The 21,163-nt window shown below is 46.2% G+C and overlaps 1 protein-coding gene across 3 annotated transcripts; it reads right to left on the bottom strand.

Annotated features, from left to right (window-relative positions):
- Positions 1–15,213: 15,213 nt before the first annotated feature.
- On the bottom strand, positions 15,214–20,867 carry igf2b (insulin-like growth factor 2b). Of its 3 annotated transcripts, none has more exons than XM_053426835.1 (4): positions 20,143–20,867; positions 19,058–19,208; positions 17,150–17,331; positions 15,214–15,656 (listed from the first exon to the last, which is right to left on the bottom strand). In XM_053426835.1, exons 1-4 carry the CDS (start codon positions 20,215–20,217, stop codon positions 15,417–15,419), a joined length of 648 nt encoding a protein of 215 aa, XP_053282810.1. In that variant the 5' UTR covers positions 20,218–20,867; the 3' UTR covers positions 15,214–15,416. The 3 variants fall into 3 exon arrangements, with proteins under 3 accessions (XP_053282810.1, XP_053282812.1, XP_053282811.1); XM_053426837.1 differs by lacking the exon at positions 20,143–20,867 and adding an exon at positions 19,492–19,813; XM_053426836.1 differs by lacking the exon at positions 20,143–20,867 and adding an exon at positions 19,470–19,812.
- Positions 20,868–21,163: the final 296 nt, after the last annotated feature.

Genomic DNA, 21,163 nt, shown 5'->3' with positions numbered 1-21,163 from the left:
AACAGTTCATCACCATCGATGTCTCAGTTGTTGTTGTTGCGCAGCTCCGCCGGCCTGATACACATCTTCAGTGTGTGTGCAGTGAATCACTGTCAGATGAGAGCCTGTTGTAAATGTCAGCCATCGGACGGCCAGCTGCGCCGCTGTCTGTGTCGGGGAGCTTTTTGGGAAACCGCTGTAGAAGTGAAACTCCCAGTAAACTGTGCTGGGGGTCAGCCAGCTCGGCCCTGCCATATGAGGACAGCAAAGTGTACATCGGGGAAAACGTCGGGCCTCATATGGAAAACGACTTCAGCGTAATGGCTTCTCTAACAAGGACCATACATTTAATGATATTGGGACAAGCTGGCTTTGAGGCTGTAAAACCGGTGTTTATTATATGATCTGGCACACATGATGAGTTTTTCTTTAGGGGGTAATTCAAAGAGTGTGTCTCGGCATTTTCTATTGAAATGGATGTACTGAGTATGTAACTGAGCTTGCCAAATGTGTCACAGACCATTAGGGTCTTATTTATATCCACTTAATCCTGTGGGAAAAAATCTCACTCTGTTATGAATTATATTTTATGCATTGTTCTGCCCCAATGTTTCCCTGCTCTCCTGAGCATATGGACGGTGTGTGTCGGTTACCACAGCAACCCAGAGAAAAACATAACTGGGTGATTAAACAAACGAACAGATAATAGGATGAGAGAGAGATGATGTACGAGGAGCGAGAAAATCAGTTTGCGCAAAAAAGCGTTCCGGGTCCAAAGAGCAGAACGGTACCGTCTGGAGTCACTTAACCACTGGAGCGCACTGTACGGCACCAGGGTACTGTAAAGCCCACTGTGCTGCAGACCTGATGTGCAGCATATGGTGTCCTCACATGTCACTGCACGCCTTGAAGGGACATGTTTAGCTTTATTGTACAAGTATGTTTGTGCATATGGGATCTCCACTTTTGGCATTCAGTAGAGCGCGCACCTCTATCAAGGCCCTACAGCCCCTCTAGGAATTTAAATTCAACGGATCCAGATTTCTCCTTAGTATATTTTTCTCCAAGAAGATTCAAACATTATTCCCTTGTAAATCAGTAACAAATTTAAAAATGGCAATGTTAAAGAAAGTATAATATTCCTGGAACCACTCCTTTGCCAAGATTTAACAGGTTCTCTCCGGACCATGTCCCTTCCTTCAACCAAGTTTCCAAAGAATCGGAATAGTAGCTTTTGCATAATCCTGCTGTAAGAACAAATAGACACTGTTAGAGCTAATGGTGGAGGTGAATGCAGAGAGACACATGTGGACATAGAGCCAAGAAAGGAAGACACTGAGCAGGGATAAATAAACATTTAACATTATGTACAATCCAGTGACTCTATTGTGATGTCTACACACAATGAGAAAGAGGTGTTGGGACACAGCAATCAGTGAAATAAATAAACGTTAAGTGAGCAGTGCAGCTAGGGACGTTACACAGCAGGTGCTTATGTGCAACATGTGCTTGTACACGTGTATTTAACGAGAGACGTGTGATACACATGTTAAAAATACAGTTTAAGAGATATGGCCAAGTGGATGTTTAAGTAATACCTCTCTGAAAAAACCTTTGCAACATGCAAGGCCCCCCAAAAAATTGATGTAACTCTCCACCGAGGCAGCAGGGAAATAAGAAATATGATCTATGGGTGGATGTGGCCAAACAAATGTAGGGTAATCCTGCTGCACTGTCAGCATCTGTCTCCCGTGTTACTGCCGGGGATGTTGCGCCGACAATATTGACAACCAAACCTCAAAAGCTGCGCAGGGAACACTCTCCATATACCTCCTACTGTTTCCCAGGAATTTGGGTTTGAGCAAAGCAAACACACCCCAGCACACAGACACACGCACACACACACACACACACACACACACACACACACACACACACACACACACACACACACATCAACACACTCTGTAGCCTAATGAACATAGCAGAGCAGCCAGCCATTACACATACCTCATTCATTTCCCCATACTGTTATTGCTCATTGTACACGTACAGCTGCAGACACACACACACACACACACAACACACACACACACACACACACACACACACAACCACATGTGCATCCTCTCAGACACGCTATCTATCAAACAAACACACACACACATAAGATCACACGTAGTCACAAAATCGCACGGTCTCGCTCAAACGTACGCACCGCCCCATTTTTTGTTTGTGACTCTGCGTTAGCGGGAAGCCCGGCTGTGAGCTAACCCCATCGTGTTTTTCTCGTTTCCCCTGTTATGTTTGGCACCTGTTGTCGGCTCAACATGCACATGCACACACACACACACACACACACACATACACACACACACACACACACACACACACACACACACACAGTCCGGCACACTACTTCTTTGCCATGTGCTATTAATAAAGTCAAAAATGAATCAAAAATTCTTTCCATTCCTCTCTGATGGCCTCCTTCATGTCCGTTGATTCTATACGTGCGATGTCACTACTCGTCTTTATCATTGGAATTTTAGCTGCTGAGCTCAGACTGTATATAAAAAATGTCCTTGAGACTTTGAGAAAGCACAAAACTGATGATGTATAAAGTCATGATTTCCTTTCTATATCTCATTTGTAGAGGAAGAGGAGGAGGAGGAGGAGGCACAATCAGGCAAAAGGTTGGACAAGAAACAATACCCCCCCCCCCTCCCCTTTGTGTTTTAGGTCTTTAGGTGTTGTTTCTGTGAGTCTTTGGATCTCGCCAGGCTCGTTTTCACACGTGAACGTAGTGAGTGATTAAAAAAGTGTTATTGTGCTCTTTAATCTCAATGTTTTTCTGCTGCTGTCCGCCTCGCCCCTCCCCCTACTCCACAAAAACCTTCATGTGAGAGTTGAGCTGGCAGCCACATCAATCCCTTATTATCAGACTGCTGGAGAGCCCAGGAACCCGGGACCCTCCGGGGGTCTCCCTCTGGGGGGTGGGGGGCTCGGATGTGCAGGTGAGACCTCTGGAATGTGGACTGGGACAGGTTGGGAGGGAGGGGAGGGAGGGGTGGGCGGGCTTTAAGGGGAAAACAGGCACTGTGGCGTCATCCCTGTCCCCTCTGCTGCACAATTTCCTTCAAGAGCATCTGCTGGCAAATCCCCGACAACAACTCTGGATCCAGAGCGGTGTTTGGTTTGGCAACTGCCACTATTTTCACAGGAAGAACTTGTGTCTGTTGTCCGGCTCTGTTGTTTGGTTTTGCCAGCGCATGGCGAGAACCCTGTCGCCCTCCGGACTTGTGAAGAACACACAAACAGCCAGAATGAACTGTGCAATTATTAGAAAAAACAAAAGAAACAAATACTACGTGAGGCTCCAGAGCTTTGGTTGTGAAATGAGAATTTTTGGCATATTTTGAGGAGCCTGATCTTCCCCCTTCTAACTTTTATGTTTGTTGCTGAATAAAAGGAGAGATGGGAAAGAAAGACTTTCACTAAAATCTCCTGAAACAAAAAAATGTAAGTGGTGTGAATTTGTAAATCTGTTATTTCAGGTAGAATCACAAACTCAATCGTGTTACAGCAGCAATAAACATCAGTAGAATGTTAATAAAATAAATCATTTGTCCTATTTCATGTTGTCTTGTCAATTTTGTTTTGCTGTCATCTTGGACAGACTTCCTTTACATAAAGGGTATGTGATCTCATTGGGGCTTAAGACAGAGGATGAACAAGACCTATTAAATCCCTTATGGAACCACATAGATCCAGATTGTTATTTGGATCTGCTCCAAATTGAACACACTCATAAATATGAGGCTCACAATCTCACAATGTTTAAAAAAAAAGGGGGAGAAAAACTCCTGGATCAACCCCCTGATCCCGGTCTGCGCCAAATTAAATGAGTTCTTCCTCGGGTCGTGCCCCATACCCAGAACCTTTCCAGGAAATTTGAGTTGTTTTTGTATTACTGCTGGCTAATAAACAAAGAAACATAAATCCATCTCTCTCAGTGCTGCAGTCACAGCCGAGCAGCTGTCGGAGCAGAAACAGGTGTTTATCCAGACTTCATGTTCAGGTACAGGCAAACACTGAAACCCACAGTCGGCTGCGAGCGCTCGGAGCTGAGCTGTTGGACCGAGGGGCTGCAGGTGGTCAAACCTACAGGGCTAATAACCCGACATTATTAATTAACACACAGCACGGTGCTGCACGAGAGAGAGAGAGAGAGAGAGAGAAACAGAGAGAGCGAGAGAGAGGGTGAGGGAGGTCTGAGCGAATCAGCACAACCTTTCATTAAAAAAAAGGTAAGAAAAACAGAATTAGTTTCACCGTGGCGGTCAAATGAAGACAAATTGTTATTTGCAGTGATGGACCGGCGGTAATTGCTACCAGGCAGCAGTTGATTCACACAGGCACACGTGGGACAAACAGGAGGTCTGCAAGCAGCAGTTTGTCTGGACGAGCATCTCCCCGTTTGACCATGGCCTCAGACGGCGAGCTAACTCTCGCTTTAATTGTAATGATACGGCTAACATGTAGCCTCTCTCCCTCTGAGCCCACAATTACTGGCCTGGCACACTGCGTACGCACACAGTCTGTCTGGGGAGCAAGCCACCGGATAATTCCTGGTTACCTGTCACAACCACCACCTCACAAACACACTTAACACACAAATAGAAAAAAAAAAGAAAAAAAAACTTTGGTCGTGAACACATATGCACAGACACGCTTTTCAGGAATACGCAAACATCGCACATGGGAATTAGACGAAGATGTAAACCGGGAGCCAAACCGTGGATTAGCAGCTAATTTTCAAGTAGAAAAAAAAAACTTCTTGTTATGGTTAAACCGCAGCTGTTGTCTCTCAGGGTCTTTTAAACCCCAGAAAGCATCTGCTTTTATTGAGGGACGGGAAAAGACACACAACGCTCGGTGTTAATTGACAATAAAAACAAACGCAATTTGTTTGCAGCCTTATTTCTGCTTTATGGCACATCTCTGCCTGCGACCGCTCAGTCCCTGGCACACCAACGCCTGTTCTCCTTGGTTAATGAGAAGTTGACACTGCAGAGATGATAGGGCTGTGACAGGACACTGAGAGTATATGGTTTGATGTTGTGTTTGTTTGAATTCTCACACGTTTCTTTCCTCTGGTCGGCCGAACGCTGCACGCACTGCATGGAGATCTCTCTCCAGTGTCAGTGTCAGTGTCAAAACATGGAAAGTTATTTAATAATCAGATGAGCCAGTTTCCTCAGAGCCAGCCCCGGGGTCATAAATCCACATCATTATCTCCCTTTATTTTTATGGCTCCGTCATATCCGATAAATTTAAATTATCGTACCACTGGGTAGAGCGGGGGGGGTGAATATCAAACTGTGGACCGGTGTCCAGTGAGGTCACTGGCAGCTGCCGATCACCTTTAGCACTGACTGCTGCATGCGGTGTGGGCAGGCTGCACACACAAGCAGAGAAACAACACACACACACACACAAGAGGAACAAAATCTGAACGAAAAGTGAAACAAGAGGAAATCAAACTCAAACTGCAGCAGCACAACTAAAAACTGCATTTGACTTATTCAATAAGAGAAAATTCTAACATTATTATATACAAAATTTAAAAAGTAACAGGAAGTGTTTATTCAAAGAGCCTTTTTCATAAAGATTTGTTGCCCCCCCCCTTCCCGTTAATCTATACTGCTTATCAGCTTTGTTTAAGTGGTACAATATAACAGCAGATAAACGCTCCTCCACAGAAGTTGTTTACATTTGAACGCTGAGGTTTTATCACGTAACTTGTCGTCCACGTTTTCCTTCCCGTCATTTCACGCTTGTAAAAATTGTGTTGCACCAGTGAGAAGAAAAAAAAACGATAACAAATTGCTCTTTTCCTATAGAAAGACCTGGTGGAGACAACAAGCAACAAACTGTTTGCTCCACAAGTTGCTCCACTTTTTCTACCATGGATTGAGGGGGATATATTCAACATGGTTAACCTTCCTCACACCATACACACACACACACACACACACACACACACACACACACACACACACACACACATCTCATCCCTGAACTTGCCTGTAGACTTTGAACTCCAGGACGGCCACAGACCATTTTTCTTTGATCCGTCTCGTCTTGAAGATCCGAACGATGAATTCCCTCCAGTCATATTATCATCTTTTCTTTTCCATCATGTCTTGCATCACTGTGCATATGTTCCCCACTGTGGCACAGTTTACTGGTCTCCCATAGGCAGACCATTAATTGCTTGGCGCCTCTCAAGAAAAAAAACAGGAAAAAAAGCAAACAAAGAAACAGTTTTGTTAATAGCCTGCTGCTGTTGGCTGCTGATTTAGCCCAAGTAGTAATGCCAATTCTTTTGGAACACACACAAACATCATACTGCCACCCATCATTAGCAGGGCTCCGCGAACGCAAGTGTGTGTGTTTTGATATAAGAGTGTGCATTGTGTCACATGTGTCACACGTCAATGTACGCATATGCACTTTCATATATGTTTGTTTGTGCCTGCTTGTTTGTTTGTGTTTGTGTACATCTGATTATCTGTGTGAGGTTTTCACAGAGAAAAACGTTGTCGCCACTTGTGTGTGGCATCCATTATGTTAAAGTGCACGCTCTCACACACACACACACACAGTCACGCTCACACACACACATTCTACATACATAGTCTCTCAGTTGTGGCATTTTTGGACGTCTTCCCATCCGCATTACTGAAGCATGAGAATGAAATTGACAGTCTCGGACAGGGGGATGGCACAGTAGACACAAACAGCCGATGCCAGCTTCCATGGTCTCAAAGGACAATAGTTTGCAGCAGCCAAATGGCACGGCTGCAACGTCCTTCTCAAGCAATGTCCTCACAAATATTCACACTTTTTCTGTCTGTGTGTGTTTTTTTTTGTCTGCCAGTGTCTGTGCATGGGCTACAGCAATATCTGAAATGTCTGTCATTCTTAGGAGAAGAGCACGCTTTCAGGGGGGGGCGGGGGAGGGGGGGGGAGCTGATATACTTTTTTTTTTTTTTCACAGGGGAAATGTCAAGAGGATTTTATTCATTCATTATCAGATATTAATTGTTTAATGAGCCGTGGGGGTTTGCACACAATACCAGCTTCTGAATCTGACAGAAATCTTTACAACGCAGAAAACAGCAGTTGCAGAATAACAAGGAGGAAAAAAGGTCAAGGGGAGGAGGAGACCGGGAGCAATAGCAGGAATAAACCCTGTAACCCTTGGGCCCTGGCATGGGCCAAAGACATGGAGCTTATCTGGTTAATGTGGGGAAGATAACCAGAATGCAGTCAGGGAGCGAGGAACCTCCGACAAAGCTGCACATGCTCACACCGTTCACTGGAGACTGGGGCCTGTTTATGTGTGTGTGGGATCATGACAGCTGGACACACACGCTGGCACTAACTCAACTGTTGCATAAAAGTCGAACTCAACACTTGTCAGTCAAAGGCACATAATAACATCCACAGGGATGTGTGTATGGTTTTTCTAAAAATGGAACAACGAGCCGGGGTTGGTGCAAGTGATCCTCACGGCTCCTTCTTTTCTCTCCTATATCAATCAAGTGTTCTTTTTTTTTTTTAAGTGTGAGATTTAAAAGATTGCAAAAATCATCGAAATCCTGTTGTGGATAGAAACGTGCCAGATGATTTTAGTGCTGACTTCAGTTTTTGCTGTTAGTTCTCTCAGCGCTGCCTGTTGTTCATCTCCACTTATACCGAAATATTGCCAGCCACTCCAACAGAGTCATCCAACAGAGTTATTTGAAGTGACGGATAGGTATGGATCATGGCCTGCCTTGTAATTAAGAGAGATTGCTATTTTCCCCTTAGAATGGGCTCTCCTATCCTGATCTGTAATTATATGTTGTTCAAACATAGAGGGGAGTGTCCCTGGTTATTGTGCAGCCGGCTTTATTCTGCCTGCAACACCACAAGTGCCGGCATAACTGATTGTCTGCCTTGATCCTTAAAGTTTCAATTCTTTTTTTAGTTTCTCACCAAACAATAAAGTGTGTGTTTGCAGCGGAATCAGTTTAACTGCGGCACGTTTGCTTCCTTTGCTTTTCTTGCCTCCCCTTGCCTAATGGATCATGGCAGAAAGGCCGTGCGTACGTGTGTGTGTGTGTGTGAGAGTGTGTGTGTGTGTGTGTGAGAGTGTGTGTGTGTGTGTGTGCGTGTGTGTGTGGTACCAGGTAGTGCCCCAGTGACCTCCACATAGTGACACTGACGTGCAACAATGATGAATTCCCTGAGAGAGTGGAGTAAGGACCCACCTGGATAATGTTAAAGTTAAAAACTGCGAAACCTTAAACGTTACAAGATGCTGACCTCCTTGTTTAATTAAGTGCAGCGTTTTGCTTTTAAACATTTACTGCCACCCACTTCACTCTTCCTGCAACACCTCCAATTAAATTTAGCCTTTAACAAATCCACGAGTCTTTCAGGAAAGCCGAAAGTGATGGAGGTCACCGCTGCAGATAATAATGGAGACGGAGAGCACTGATGTTTTTAATCGGCTGCTTGTACGAAAGACACAAATAGTTTTAAACGTTTAAAAAAGTGAGCGACGACAGAGTGTAACTTTTGACCCCCGTGAGTAAGTATAGCCCCGGCGGTCTGCGCACCACACACAGAGTATATTTCAGTGTGAAGCTGTGACCCCCTTGTTTTCCAGTAAGAGGAAATTGTCATGGAGTGACCCAGTCACCACACTGGAAACCACTTCCCCCTTTGTTATGATTTTTGTATGGCTTAACCACCTCATTTCCCATGTTCTGGTCCTGCAGAAAACGAGTCTACCCCACACATTTTGTCACATCCTCATTTCTCCTGCTGTTTCTCTGACCTTTTCACTGCTGTGTTGACAAAGGCACCAGAATCCTCAAAATTGCGATGCTCTACAAAGGTAGCGTCCGAAGCGCTCTATGTTTAGTGGGTGAGTGGGCTGCAGGGAGACGGTCAGCCATCAACCAAAAACAAACACCGACTATTGTGCAGTTGTTTTTGTGCGCTGAAATAGTTTGTTTTTGTCTCGTCCACATACTCTTGAATTCAAACGGTGTAATTTACACGTTAGAACTTAGGTCAGACTGTTTTTTAAAGAGAATAATATCCCCCAAAAATCAGGATTACGACGACATGTAAACAACGTGAGCAAACCGACTTGTTCAGGAGCAAAATTCAACACATCCGACCCTCTGTTCCTCTCCGCGCATAGTTTCACTTTGCAGAAAAGCCACTAACACTTTCGCTTCATTGTTCATATGTCAGAATCTACGGTTACATAATTAGAAAAGCCTCCTCGCAGCTCCTGGTTGATTAGGAATCAACAATTAGATAGTTTTGTGGGGCGCTGAAGAAACACAATCACCTCTTTATACTCTGGCTCTGCCGTAACCACCTCAGAGTCCATGCAAGGATGTAGATTGAATTATGTTTTGCATTATGGAATTTCGCTCTTTGGGGAAATTAGCCAAACAGTTGTGTTTCTGTGTGATTAACGAGAGACGGAGAGGTGGATGCTCGAGGCCATAAACACCACACATAAGAGTTTTGACTATTTCAAGGGGCCAGTACAGTTTGTTCTGGCCATAGATGTTTTGTGGTATGACCCCCTTTCCCTCCGATTCTCCCTCTCTCTGTCTCTTTCTCTCAATCTCATTCCCCTCTCTCCATCCCTCTTTTCAGTCCATGGCAATTAGGGAGGAAAAGTGGGAGAGGAGGAATGTGTGAGCACGCTTTGTGAGGATCGGGAGAAAGAGAGAGGGAGTACAAGAGAGAAAGTGAGAGATAAAGAGAGAGCGAGAGATGAAAGAGAGACAGAAGAGGGGAGGAGAAGAAGGAGAGGAGAAGGCCTGTCTTAATTGGCCTGTGTGGCCACGCTGGGCTGTGATGGTCGTGGCTTGCCAAACCCTGTGCCTCAATAGTTGGCCTGGCCTTACATGCATCCCGTGCATCCGGCCAACCACAACTAACTCTAGTGTGCTCTTTGGCAGTTTCCAATGTCAGGCCTGGGAGAGTTGTGCCACCCACATCTACACTCCGCTCCACAGTTCAGGAGGCCTCTCTGATGGGGATAGATGCACGGCTTTGGGGTTTATGGTTTATTTGGCTACACCAGTTTAGGTTGAGGTGGCATTTCTTGCGTTCCTTTCTATTGTTTACTTATTTAGGATAATGTTACAGGGATTTCAAGTCTCAGCTCCGGATTTAGACGCACAAGTAAATTTAAATTGGACAACAAGTTAAACTGCACCTTCCCAAACTACACGCATACCTTGGACGCGAGACAAATCCCTCCCAGCCTTTTACACCGTTCAGCGCTGCGGATGTTTTGGCAGAAATAAATATTTAATATAATAAATGACATTGTTATTTCCCTCAGTCTATCTACACTAAACTCCCACACCGCTGAAGTATCAGCTCTAACGATCTTAATAAGATCAAACCAACACAACCATCAAACTCAACGGTCATGAAAACAAGTGTGTGTCTTGGCTCACTCTGGCCCAGTTTAGCTTGTTTTGGTTGACTTATGCTGTGCCAGATGCTGCCCTGCCAGGCACAGCGGTGACGTGACGAGCCCTGAGGACCTGAGAGTCCCTGTTCTCATCTCCGAGCTCGAAAGACTCCCACTCTGTCTAAACACCTGCAGGGAACAGGAGAGTCCCAGGGCGGGTACACACACGCACACACACACACACGCACACACACACACGCACACACACACACACGCACGCACACACATACACACACACACACACCTGCCGTAAGGTTAAAGAAAGTGTGAGAATAAAGTGTTGTAATGGGAATGAGTAACACTGCACTCATAATGCATGAATCAATACAGGGAATTGAGTAATGCTGCAGGACTCACTTGCCGAGAGAGAAAATATGTGAACATCTGCATGTGTTTGCACGCAAGTTCAGTATGTGCATGATTGTGTGTGAGCTTGTGCAGCCTCTAGCCATCTTTCAAGAGATTAAACTATTTTTGACAGCGTGCACTTCCAGCTGAGTTCCTCCCTCTTTGCAGGAAGGTGGACTCCTCAGTGGGGCAATGAGGTTTCATGAGAACAGGCAGAGGGGATTTAATTGAGTGATTTATGACCATAAAACCCAGAACACAAGCTCCTCTGCAATGATAGCTGAGCAGATCCTTCACTTTTTCCCAGAAGCAACACATGGGTAACACATCACTGTGAGGCAGGACTTTACGCTGCAGCCAGAGAAAAAAGGGAGATTTCTGCCTCTCTCATACTGCGCTGCACCAAGATAACCTCAGTGTCTAAAACAGTTCCCATCTGGGAACAAATATACTCTCAATCTGCCCCTCGACAGACATCCCAAGGGTGGGTGTGTGCATGCACGTCAACAATGAAAGGTCGTGCCATTTTCAGCAACATGCATGTGATAATTTGAGACATGCTGGTTACTATACTTAGCCGCTGAGGTGCAGCCTGCTCCAGTAGTTAGCAAGCCGCTGGAGGATGGAGGGATGGATGTTGGGATGGGTGTGTCGGAGGCAGTGAGAACAGGTCAGGTTTAGTGTGGCATGCAGCAGAGGAAGGACTGAGGAGTTGCGGGCAGCCCGGCTTGCCACTCTGTGAGTGCTGATTTCCACTTTGGCACTATTTGCACAATCATGGAGCAGGAGAGAGAGAGACAGACAGACAGACAGACGGACGTGGAGGCAGGCGGAGAGATAGGGAGAGAAAAGGAGAGGGTAGGGAGGGAGGGAGGGGGATGGTGGGTGGTTGAGAGGAAGAGAGAGGGTGCTAAAAGCAGCTGGAGATTCTTTGCAAGGCCTTAAGATGTAATAAATCATTTACAGGGTACATACGGTTTAATTTATATAAAAAGATTTCAAAAGTGGCCCTGGAGCTCAACACACACCGAGCAGTGTTAACACACATCCAGGACAGGCAGATACACTGAACAAAGCAGTAAATCTTTTAGACGTTGTACGTTTGATAAAATGTTTTTTTTTATTGATATTAAAAATGAAAGTACATGAATTGTGCATTTCGGACGTTCTAGCGTGCAGAGGTTAAATCAATAAAATACACACAGGCTGAGTGAGCTACTGACACAGAAAAAGTTGCCATTGCTCGGCAATGTATCTCTTCATATTCAGCGAAAAGAAGTGGTTGTCTTTCACGCCATTCATAAGAACACTAGAGTAGCCTGTTTGAACATTACAATAGTGAATGAATGCAGTCCTAGCAGGAAAATATAGAATAAAATAGAAAATATAATAATAATATCAATAATAATAACAATAATAATTGCACTGCCTGCTTTGTTGCACAACTGAAGTAGAATATAATTAGAGACAGGACGTAGCCTTGATAATTGAGATCTCTCTGACAGAAGGAAGATAGAAAGTATTGGGTTGACTCTTCACCGCAGGATGGCGAGTATCCATTAAGTCTCCATCTCGTGGGGTGACGCATGACACAACGGAGGAGGAGACTATGATGTGGCACAGGATGACCTTGTTTCTGACATGGGCTTCAGTGGTTAGTTGCAGAGAGCTGTATCATTGTGGCCAGGTAACAGGTGACAACCTCAGCTGCCTTTCCACAGCTCGATATTACTTAGACACTCGGAGACTAACTCCACTTCTCCCTCGGAGAGCGTAGATTGTGTTTTTTGTTCCTGAGTGCTTCACAAATGGTTCAGCATGTTAGCCCTTCATCAAAACGCACGACGGCTCCACCACCGCAGACACACATACATACTGATGGTGTACGATCGGGGACATTGTCTTCTACAAACAGAGGAGAGGAGAAAGGATAGATGTAAGATTTGTAAAAGACATATATAAGATAGGTGAAGGACAGATAGATAGAGGTAGACGGACACACGGACAGGTAGACAGAAGATAGATAGATAGAGAGAAGAGGGACAGATTGATAGACGATAAGATCTCCTGATTAGACAATGACCTTTAGTTGACCTCTGATGGCTGCTAACGTCACGCTAACGACATCATTCCCCCCAATTAGGGCATGGACACGTGCGAGTCACATGTAAGCTGAACCCCTAACTCTACTCTGCAGCTGACTGGACATTTACGGCCCCATGACCCAAACCAACACGCGGCCGTGGCACTGGCACACACGCAAGATGCTCCTTAGAAGACCATAGGACACCATGCATAATTACAAAGACATGATTTAATGAAGGACTGATCATTCTCCCCGCCATCAATACTAAAGTGGCTTTAAAAAAACAAAAACAAAAACATAGTGGGTTTGAGTACAATCAATGTTGAACAGTTATTTTTTTTTCCAATGATAAAATCACTCATCGATGCTTTCCTTTTTCACAGACGACCCTGACAGGCTTCTGGAAATCCATGCCGACCCAACGTATTCAGAGTATGTGCCTATTTCTGTGACATAAGATGCCTAAGCAATCCAGGCTATGCTGCTGTTAAAATATTAATTTATAGTAACTATGGAAAACAAAAAAAAGGAAAAAAAAAAAAAGAGACATTATTTTTGGTACAAAGCATCTACAAAAAAGCCTTACAACTCCAATTGGAAAACAGAGATCATACAAAATAAATCCGTCAGTTGAGCATCAGTGCTACGTATATTATTTGGACCAATTTTTCAAATATATTTTATAATAAAATAAATAATGCCTTTATACAGTGCCCTTATTTGTATTTCAACAAACAAACAAAAAAGCTTGGCGGCTCATTACGCAAGATACAGCTCAGACTAAAGGAAAATAACACAACGTCCCTGGAAACTAATTATATATCTATATTTATATATATGGATATATACAGTATGTATATATCCATATATATACATAGATGTTTATATATATATATATATATTCAAGTATTTGTTTTCAGGCAAAAGCATGTGAATACTACTGATATACAATACAAAATAAAATGTTAGTTGACATTATTGCTGTTTTTTTCCCTTTGAATTGAAATTTTGTGCCTTTCTTTAGAACTGTAAAATAACATCATAATAATTACCATGGAAACAGAAAAAAATAAATGCCTAACTTGCAAAAACAGGAATGTCACGGTACCAAAAACTGACGGGGTTTTCCTTTTTTTTCATTCAAACATTGATGTGAAAAGAAAACAGAAAAAAAAAAAAGACAAAATAAAATATAATCATCATTATCCCACTCGCTCTTTGTCCATGCCATGATACTTCCTGTCAGAGCAGTCTGCAAAGCCATGGCGAACAGGAAGTACTGTCCCAGAACTGAAGTACTGTCCCAATCCAGTCGGTCCACGGTGTCCCATATGTGTCCCCACGCTGCTCCCTGTGTCCGGCAGCCTCAGAGGGACGGGAGGAAACGGGGACCGGGTCTCAGGTCCCTCTTGCCGCTAATGTTGGCAAGCTAGTGATGAGCAGCCGCTAGCACTCGCTGCGAGCCCAGACGCCGACACAGCCCATATCTTTTCTCAGTGACACTTCCCCCTTGACATTGCCACTGCCAGGAGCGCCCCCAGATCCTTTATTTTCCGTTTTTTTAAAAGTCACACTTTCCTTAAAACGGAAAGTTTTAATATTCATTCAAAGAAAAAAAAAAAACGTGCTTTTCAACCTCTTCTTTGAGTCCATTCCCAAAGCTAGCACCATGACATTTTTTTAAGCTACACGTTCATTGTTCATAAAAAAATAGTGCCATTTTTTTCTTTACTTTGACGTAATCCGTGGCAATGTGCAATTTTGCAGACTCTTTTCTGCTTTTTGTTTGTGATCAAAAGGTGCTGGAACAGGAATCTAATTTTACAAAATAATTCCTTACAGTGTGGAAGTCCCTTTATAGGTAGAGGTGCAAACTAATAAGAAAAAGAACTAACAGAGATTTTCTTTTTGCCTCAGGAAAAATGATGTGGAATGGATTCTTTCATGCAAGCTGCTCTTCACTTTCAGTTGTCTTCCGCAGGGACAAAAAAACATTCCGCTGGGTGTCCTCTTGACACTTGCGAACCGCGGATCTCTTTCATCTTCTTTTCTCCCTTCCCTTTTCTCTTTTGCTTAAGGATCCACCTGAATTGCATTCAGCCGAATTGTTAACTTTTTGTTCATCATTTGTGTTTGTGCCTTTTGTGTCAGTGACTGAAAGAGAGGGAGCGAAAGACTTCAGACAGGAAGAATGTGAAGGCATGTTTGTGTGCCGGAGGAGGGTGGGTGGGTGGGTTTGACGGGGGCAATAGAAAAGGGCCAGAGGGTCAAGAAGTAGTGGATGAGAGCAGGGGGAGGGATTGGTGGGCTCGGACAGGGCAGGGGAGGTCAGAGAGGACTGCCACAGAAATGACGTCAGAGACAAAGCTATAATCCCCTAGTCTTTTTTTTCTCCCTCCAAACTCTTGTCTGTGCAAAGGGCTGGCGGCGGGCTCATTTGTGGTTGACATAGTTGTCCGTGGCGAGCAAGACGGGCGGCAGTTTGCTGGGCAGGCTGATCAGGGGCCGGTGGAAGACTGCCTGCTCCTGTGCTTTGATCTTGTCCGCCTGCCTCCGAAACTTTTTGGCCCTCAGGATGGCGGGGACACCCCTCCGGAGCCGCTGGGCCGCCTTCCTCTGCCACACCTCGTATTTGGAATACTTGACGGTCACATGCTGCTTCCTTGGGGCTTCCTATTGTGGCGTGCCGGGCGAAAAATAGAGGAAAAAGGGGAAAAGAGGATGTCAGTTCATTAGGGTTGATAAGATGCGGTGCGAGAAGTTATTACAATGGAGGAAAAGCTTTGTTTACTTTCTGAAAAGATTTGGTCATTGTTGGGCCGCTCCAATGGAAATCAAATGTCATTCTTATAGCGCCGAGCGTCATAACAGACTCGCCTCGCCTCTGACTTGCCCTTGTTTTGGTTTCCTTGACTGAGAGAAGCTGTCAACAAGTGCTTAGCTCAGCCTCTTTAGCATACTGTCAAAAGGAAGGGCGGTCACTCGCCTCATATACATATGAGGAGCACGTCGTCGTTTCACCCAACGACCCGCCGAACTGACTAACCTCCGCCGACCCAACCAATCAACACATTGTCATCTCAAACCCTCTATTCTTGCACAGGAAAGTCGTCTGAACAACACGAGGTGTTGTGCTGGCCACCGCAGACGGAGACACAGTGGGAGTGGTGGCAGCGCAGCTAGAATTTATGCGCGAGTAGCAAGTGCTCCATGTGAATGGCTTGTTTTGGTCCTGCCACTTGAAGAGTGTTTATCCCCCTTCATTCACTTCAGGCCTGCTCAATAGGCTAAACACAGCTGGCCCTCGGAGCAGCCTGTACCCATCAACTCTCCCTGCCCAGACAAACTAGGGACATGTCCCAACTAATTCCCTCGCAGCCTCTTTATCGCATTTCGGACAGAAGGTCCATTGCTTTGCTTCTTCGTTTGTCATATTCATCCAGTTTTTCTTTTTTATTTACATCACAAGCAATCTCACGCCACGGACACTGATTTTCTAAAAAGTCGAAGCAGAAACACTACAAACGTCCTTCTCTTCTGGTCCGAGAGAAAGGCTGAGGGACTTTTTAAGAGGTCTGGAAAGCAGCCACAGCTCAGTCTTGTGACCAGCCTTCGGCTCAGTCTTGTGAAAGGCCCTGAAACGCTTTGACGATCGCCTTCTTCATGTTTGTGACATATTTCAGACGACCTCTGCTGGCCAGCTCAGGTTTTTTTGACCGCAAGGATCAAAACGCACGCCAGTTTCGGGGGAGCTTGCTGTTCCGTGACTAATAATCACACACTCACAGAACACACTGTTATGTTCCGGACCAACAGTCTTCACCATCTAACAGGTTTTTCTTTTTCTCTCACACATGCACGCACTCACGCACGCACGCACTCCGGTCTCTGAGAATGACTCTGCCTTTTCCTGTCTCTAATGTGCTGTGACTGTCTCCGGGACTGTTTTCCACGATGATCAGCACTTTGCATGGAAGGTAACTGCTTACTAGTGACCATTTAACATGATAAACCTGTCCTTGCGTGGGTTTCAGTCTGTACTCTGTGTCAGTGACATGGGGGCAAGGCTCAGAGGTGAATAGAGGCACAGGAGATGGGAGGTCAGATATGGACTGACTGAGCATTGTTTCCCATACTGGTGTGTTGCTGTTGTTGATGAGATGTACCTGTTTTAGTGCGGGCATCACGGGTATGACCTGTAGAGAGGTGGCCGACACGTCCCTTTCGGACTTGGCGGGTTTGGCACAGTACTGCTCCAGCAGTTTGAGGTCACAGCTACGGAAACAACATTCCTCTACGATCCCACGGTTCTGGGGGCGCCGGTTGCCGCCCCTGCTGGTTGGCCTACCTGAGGAGAAACGCAGAGAGGGACAGGCGGTGAGCAGAGTGAGGTTAAGGCCTGAGCACACAACACTGGCATCAGTAATGAATCTAGGTTGTTTTTGCAGGATTACTTCAACAAACATAGCAGTCCACGGGGGCAAAGAGGATAAAAGGAAATCTATGACCAACAGCAACAAATCTTTTTGTTTGTAGAGGATAATCTGATTAAGGCTATCTGGAAGTCCTTTAATGAGTGAATACACAAGTAAACACCCTGAGCTGTGGACACTGAGAGAGTGTGACAGAGCCCGCTAAGCTCTCAGACAGACCTTTGGGTGAGCAAATACGTAAAATGGAAACTCTTCTGTGACCTTGTCCTTTATCAAGTCAGCAGAGATAAAGAGGATGAGGAGGGAGCGAGGAGAGGAGGGGCAGCGAGGTAGAGAGAAAACAGGGATCAGCATGGAGAGAGGGTCAAAACAGAGGGGAAGAATACAAAACAAAAGGGGGAGAGAAGAGGCATGAGAGGAAAAGGTAGAGAACAAGGTGAGGGCCGGATGGTTAGCATGTTGCACAGGGGAACACTCTCCGCAATCAATACAGGCCTTGTTTGAAGTCCCGCTCCCCACACACAATGTTGGAGAAATCTCATGAGAGGGGAGGCTAGATTTGATTGAAGGAAGAGGAACATGAGAGAGGAAAGAGAGGGTGACCCAGGGGGAGGAGAAGGCAAAGCGAGGAGGTGGAGGAGGAAGGGGAAGGGGGAGGCACATCTATGTTGGCCCAAATTGGATAATGATCTTTCTGATTGGGAGAGAAGCTTCTGTGGCAAGCGGCGCACAAAGAAGCCCGCCTGTCTCACAAAGGCGAGACAGCCGAGGGTGGGACGTGGGCTAATATCATTTTGAAGAAAAAAGAGGAAAGGGTGGGGGGGGGGGAAGTGTCTCTTCTGCTGCAGAGACGACACCAGAGGTGAAGTTGTGTTTGTGGCAAACTCTGGACTCTGTGCAAACAGCAGATTATCCACTGGGAGGATTAGCAGCCACCACAATGCGTTCACACAATGCTTTACAGCTATTCCCATCATTGCCACAATGGAAGCAATGATCAGAATTGATGTTAATGATCTTTCCTCTTAACCTGACATCAACCCCCCCCCCCCTCCCCCCTCCCTCCCCTCCTCTCTCCCTCTCCCCTCCTCCTCCCCCTCTCTGCTACTCATCAGTGTGGTCGCCTGGCCTGGGAACACTGGTGCTGAGGTGACTGGTATGCCTCTTGGGGTGCTATTACTTTACTGGTAAACAAGCGGCCCATTGTGTCGCGCTGGGTCGTGTGTGCCTTCACACAGCTCGCCGGCCTTTCATATGCAATGAGAGGTGCGGGCTGCGGGGCAGAATGCGCACGCTCAGCAGAGGAGCGGCCTGGACGAGGTCTTGGAGACTCACAGCTGGCTATAATCTCCCTCTCACTCTCCTTTCTGTCTCCCACTCAGTGTGTGTGTGTGTGTGTGTGTGTTTGTGTGTGTGTGTGTGTGTGTGTGAGGGAGAGAGAGAGAGAGAGAGAAAGAAAAACACCATACACGCATACCACAGCCACAGAAGACAAGAGCGAGATAGTCTCAGCTATCCAAACAGATGTGCGCTAACGAACAACAGAAAGACTCCACAGAGAGGAGGACGAAAAAAACTAAAGAATCAACATTCGTGCAGCTCGTGTTGTAAAAGAAATGGTGTAATGCTTTTGAAACCTACTGAAATAGAAGCCTCGGTCTTCACAGACAAACTGCAGCGCATCCACCAGCTCTCCCCCACACAGCGTCTCCGCCGAGGCCATTTCCACCGCGTAGAGCGTCAGGGCCAGTGCAAACAGCAGCGCGCGACTGGACGAAGACATCTTCTTGACCTGCACGAGAACAAGAACACAAGGACATGAGACAAATCAAACATTTTCAGCGTGAACAGACAACGGCTCAAACAAACGCAACCGGGCCGACTCCCACGAGTCGTGCACATGAAAGCCTGTGAGGAAATTCTCAGATGACAGCCAGATGTTGGGAGTGATACAGCTGTAAGAGGATCCACTCTTTTTGCGCGCTCACATTTGCGCGCAAGATGTGCGACTTCAAGGGGGTTTAAGTGTCTGGCTCATGCATTGACCCACTACCTCGGGAAGTAAAGCGCCTCACCGCACGGAACACACGGTGCCAAATGTGCAGTTTTCACCTCCACAGTTATCTGTTGTCACCATGTGGCTCCTGAGAGAGAAGTGCTTATTCTGCAGGAAAAAACTGAAGGAGACGCGTATCTCTGCGCTTCACTCTCTTACACAACTCCCCCCCCAGCAGAAGTTGCAAGACCGGCTGCTCGATAGTTAACTATCTGAAAAAGACAGACTCAGCATATATTCTTCCCCCCCCTTGCTCACCCTGTAGCGAGCTCACTGACCCTGCAGACCTGCTTGCACCGCCCCCTATCGCCGGCAAGAGGACCAGCTGTTTGCTGCGAGTCCCCCCCCCCCCCCCCCGCAACATCCAAAACCAAGAGCAGAGACACAAGGAGAATAAAAAACACCCCTCAACTCCTTCTTTCTCCCTTCATCGTCCTTATCACAGAACCTGTTGCAAAGCTCACCCCTGGTCTCCACGCTGAAGTTTCTCCCCGTTGCATGCAAATGAATATGCCACATTGCTCACAGTGCACAAAAGAAAAAGAGAAAAATGTAATAAAAAACGACCAATGCATGAGCTGAAGAAGCCGCAGCTCCAGCTCAGTGCCAGAGGTCTGTTAGATTACATGCACAGGCCCCCCCTCCCCCCCCCTCCCCCCCCTCTGGTTACCTTCAGTCGGCTGCTCTCCGCTCTCCGGCAGGTGTGGCAAAGTGAGTGCTGTCCGTGTCTTTGCTGGGTCTCCATGTCAGATGGCAGTAGTCAAAATAAAAATTGAAAAAAATAAAGAAAAAGAGGAAGACAGCGCTGTGGTGGTGGTGGTCGTGGTGGCGGTGGTGATGGTGGCGGTGGAGGGGTATTTGGTTGCAGGGATTGCAGGTGAGTTAGTTTCCCAGTTGGTGAGGCTATAGGGATGATGTGTGACAGGCTGTCCCAAAGACAAGGCGACAGGCAAAACTTCTCAGTGAGAAGTGTTATATACCAAAACACGCCCCTCGCATCCACACCCCACCCCCTTGCTCCTCCTCCTCACGGCTGGTAAAAAATAAAAAAAAAAGGAAAAGAAAAAGGTCCACAGACGTTTTATGGAAAAGTGCTTAAACGGAGAAAAAGCCCAAGAAAGAGAAAAGGAGAGAGGGGGAGAGAGAGAGTTGCCACCGCGCAGACCGGTTCCATAGGTATTTTCCACGTTTACGCGCGGCGCAAACCTGCAATCACAGTGTTTACACACAGTGCGCAGACTGGGAGCAAGAATAGACGCAATTCCTCAGACTCCAAAAAAGAAAAAAATGTCAATGTCTCCGCCCTGCTGTAATTAAGATGAACGCTTAAGAGGAGGAGGAGAGGAGGAGATGAGGCGGCAGCAGCGGCGGCGGGGTGCGTGGCCCGAGGTCTGCGGCTTTTCTCCCTCTGACTCAGGTGCGGATGAAGTCACCGGGGTCAAACAGTGAGTGACAGAGCAGGGAGGAGGAGGAGGGGGAGGAGGTTGGATGAGGAGGAGGAGGAGGGTGGAGGATGATGAGTGAGGCTGTGGTCCTACCTGAGGGGAGGCGGCGTGGAGCGGTGGGGCGGGGGAGGAGAGATGATGCAGCAGTGACTGATGTGCACAGAGTGAAGTCACCGCTGGGGCAGTTCAGGATGGATGCAGCTCCCCCCCCCCACACACACACAAAAAAAGAAACCCATGCATTAC

This window comes from Pleuronectes platessa, chromosome 7 (genome assembly GCF_947347685.1).
Source record: "Pleuronectes platessa chromosome 7, fPlePla1.1, whole genome shotgun sequence".
Classification (NCBI taxonomy): Eukaryota; Metazoa; Chordata; class Actinopteri; order Pleuronectiformes; family Pleuronectidae; genus Pleuronectes; species Pleuronectes platessa.
The sequence above is the reverse complement of the archived record's forward strand: the minus strand, read 5'-3'. Positions and strand labels throughout refer to the sequence as shown.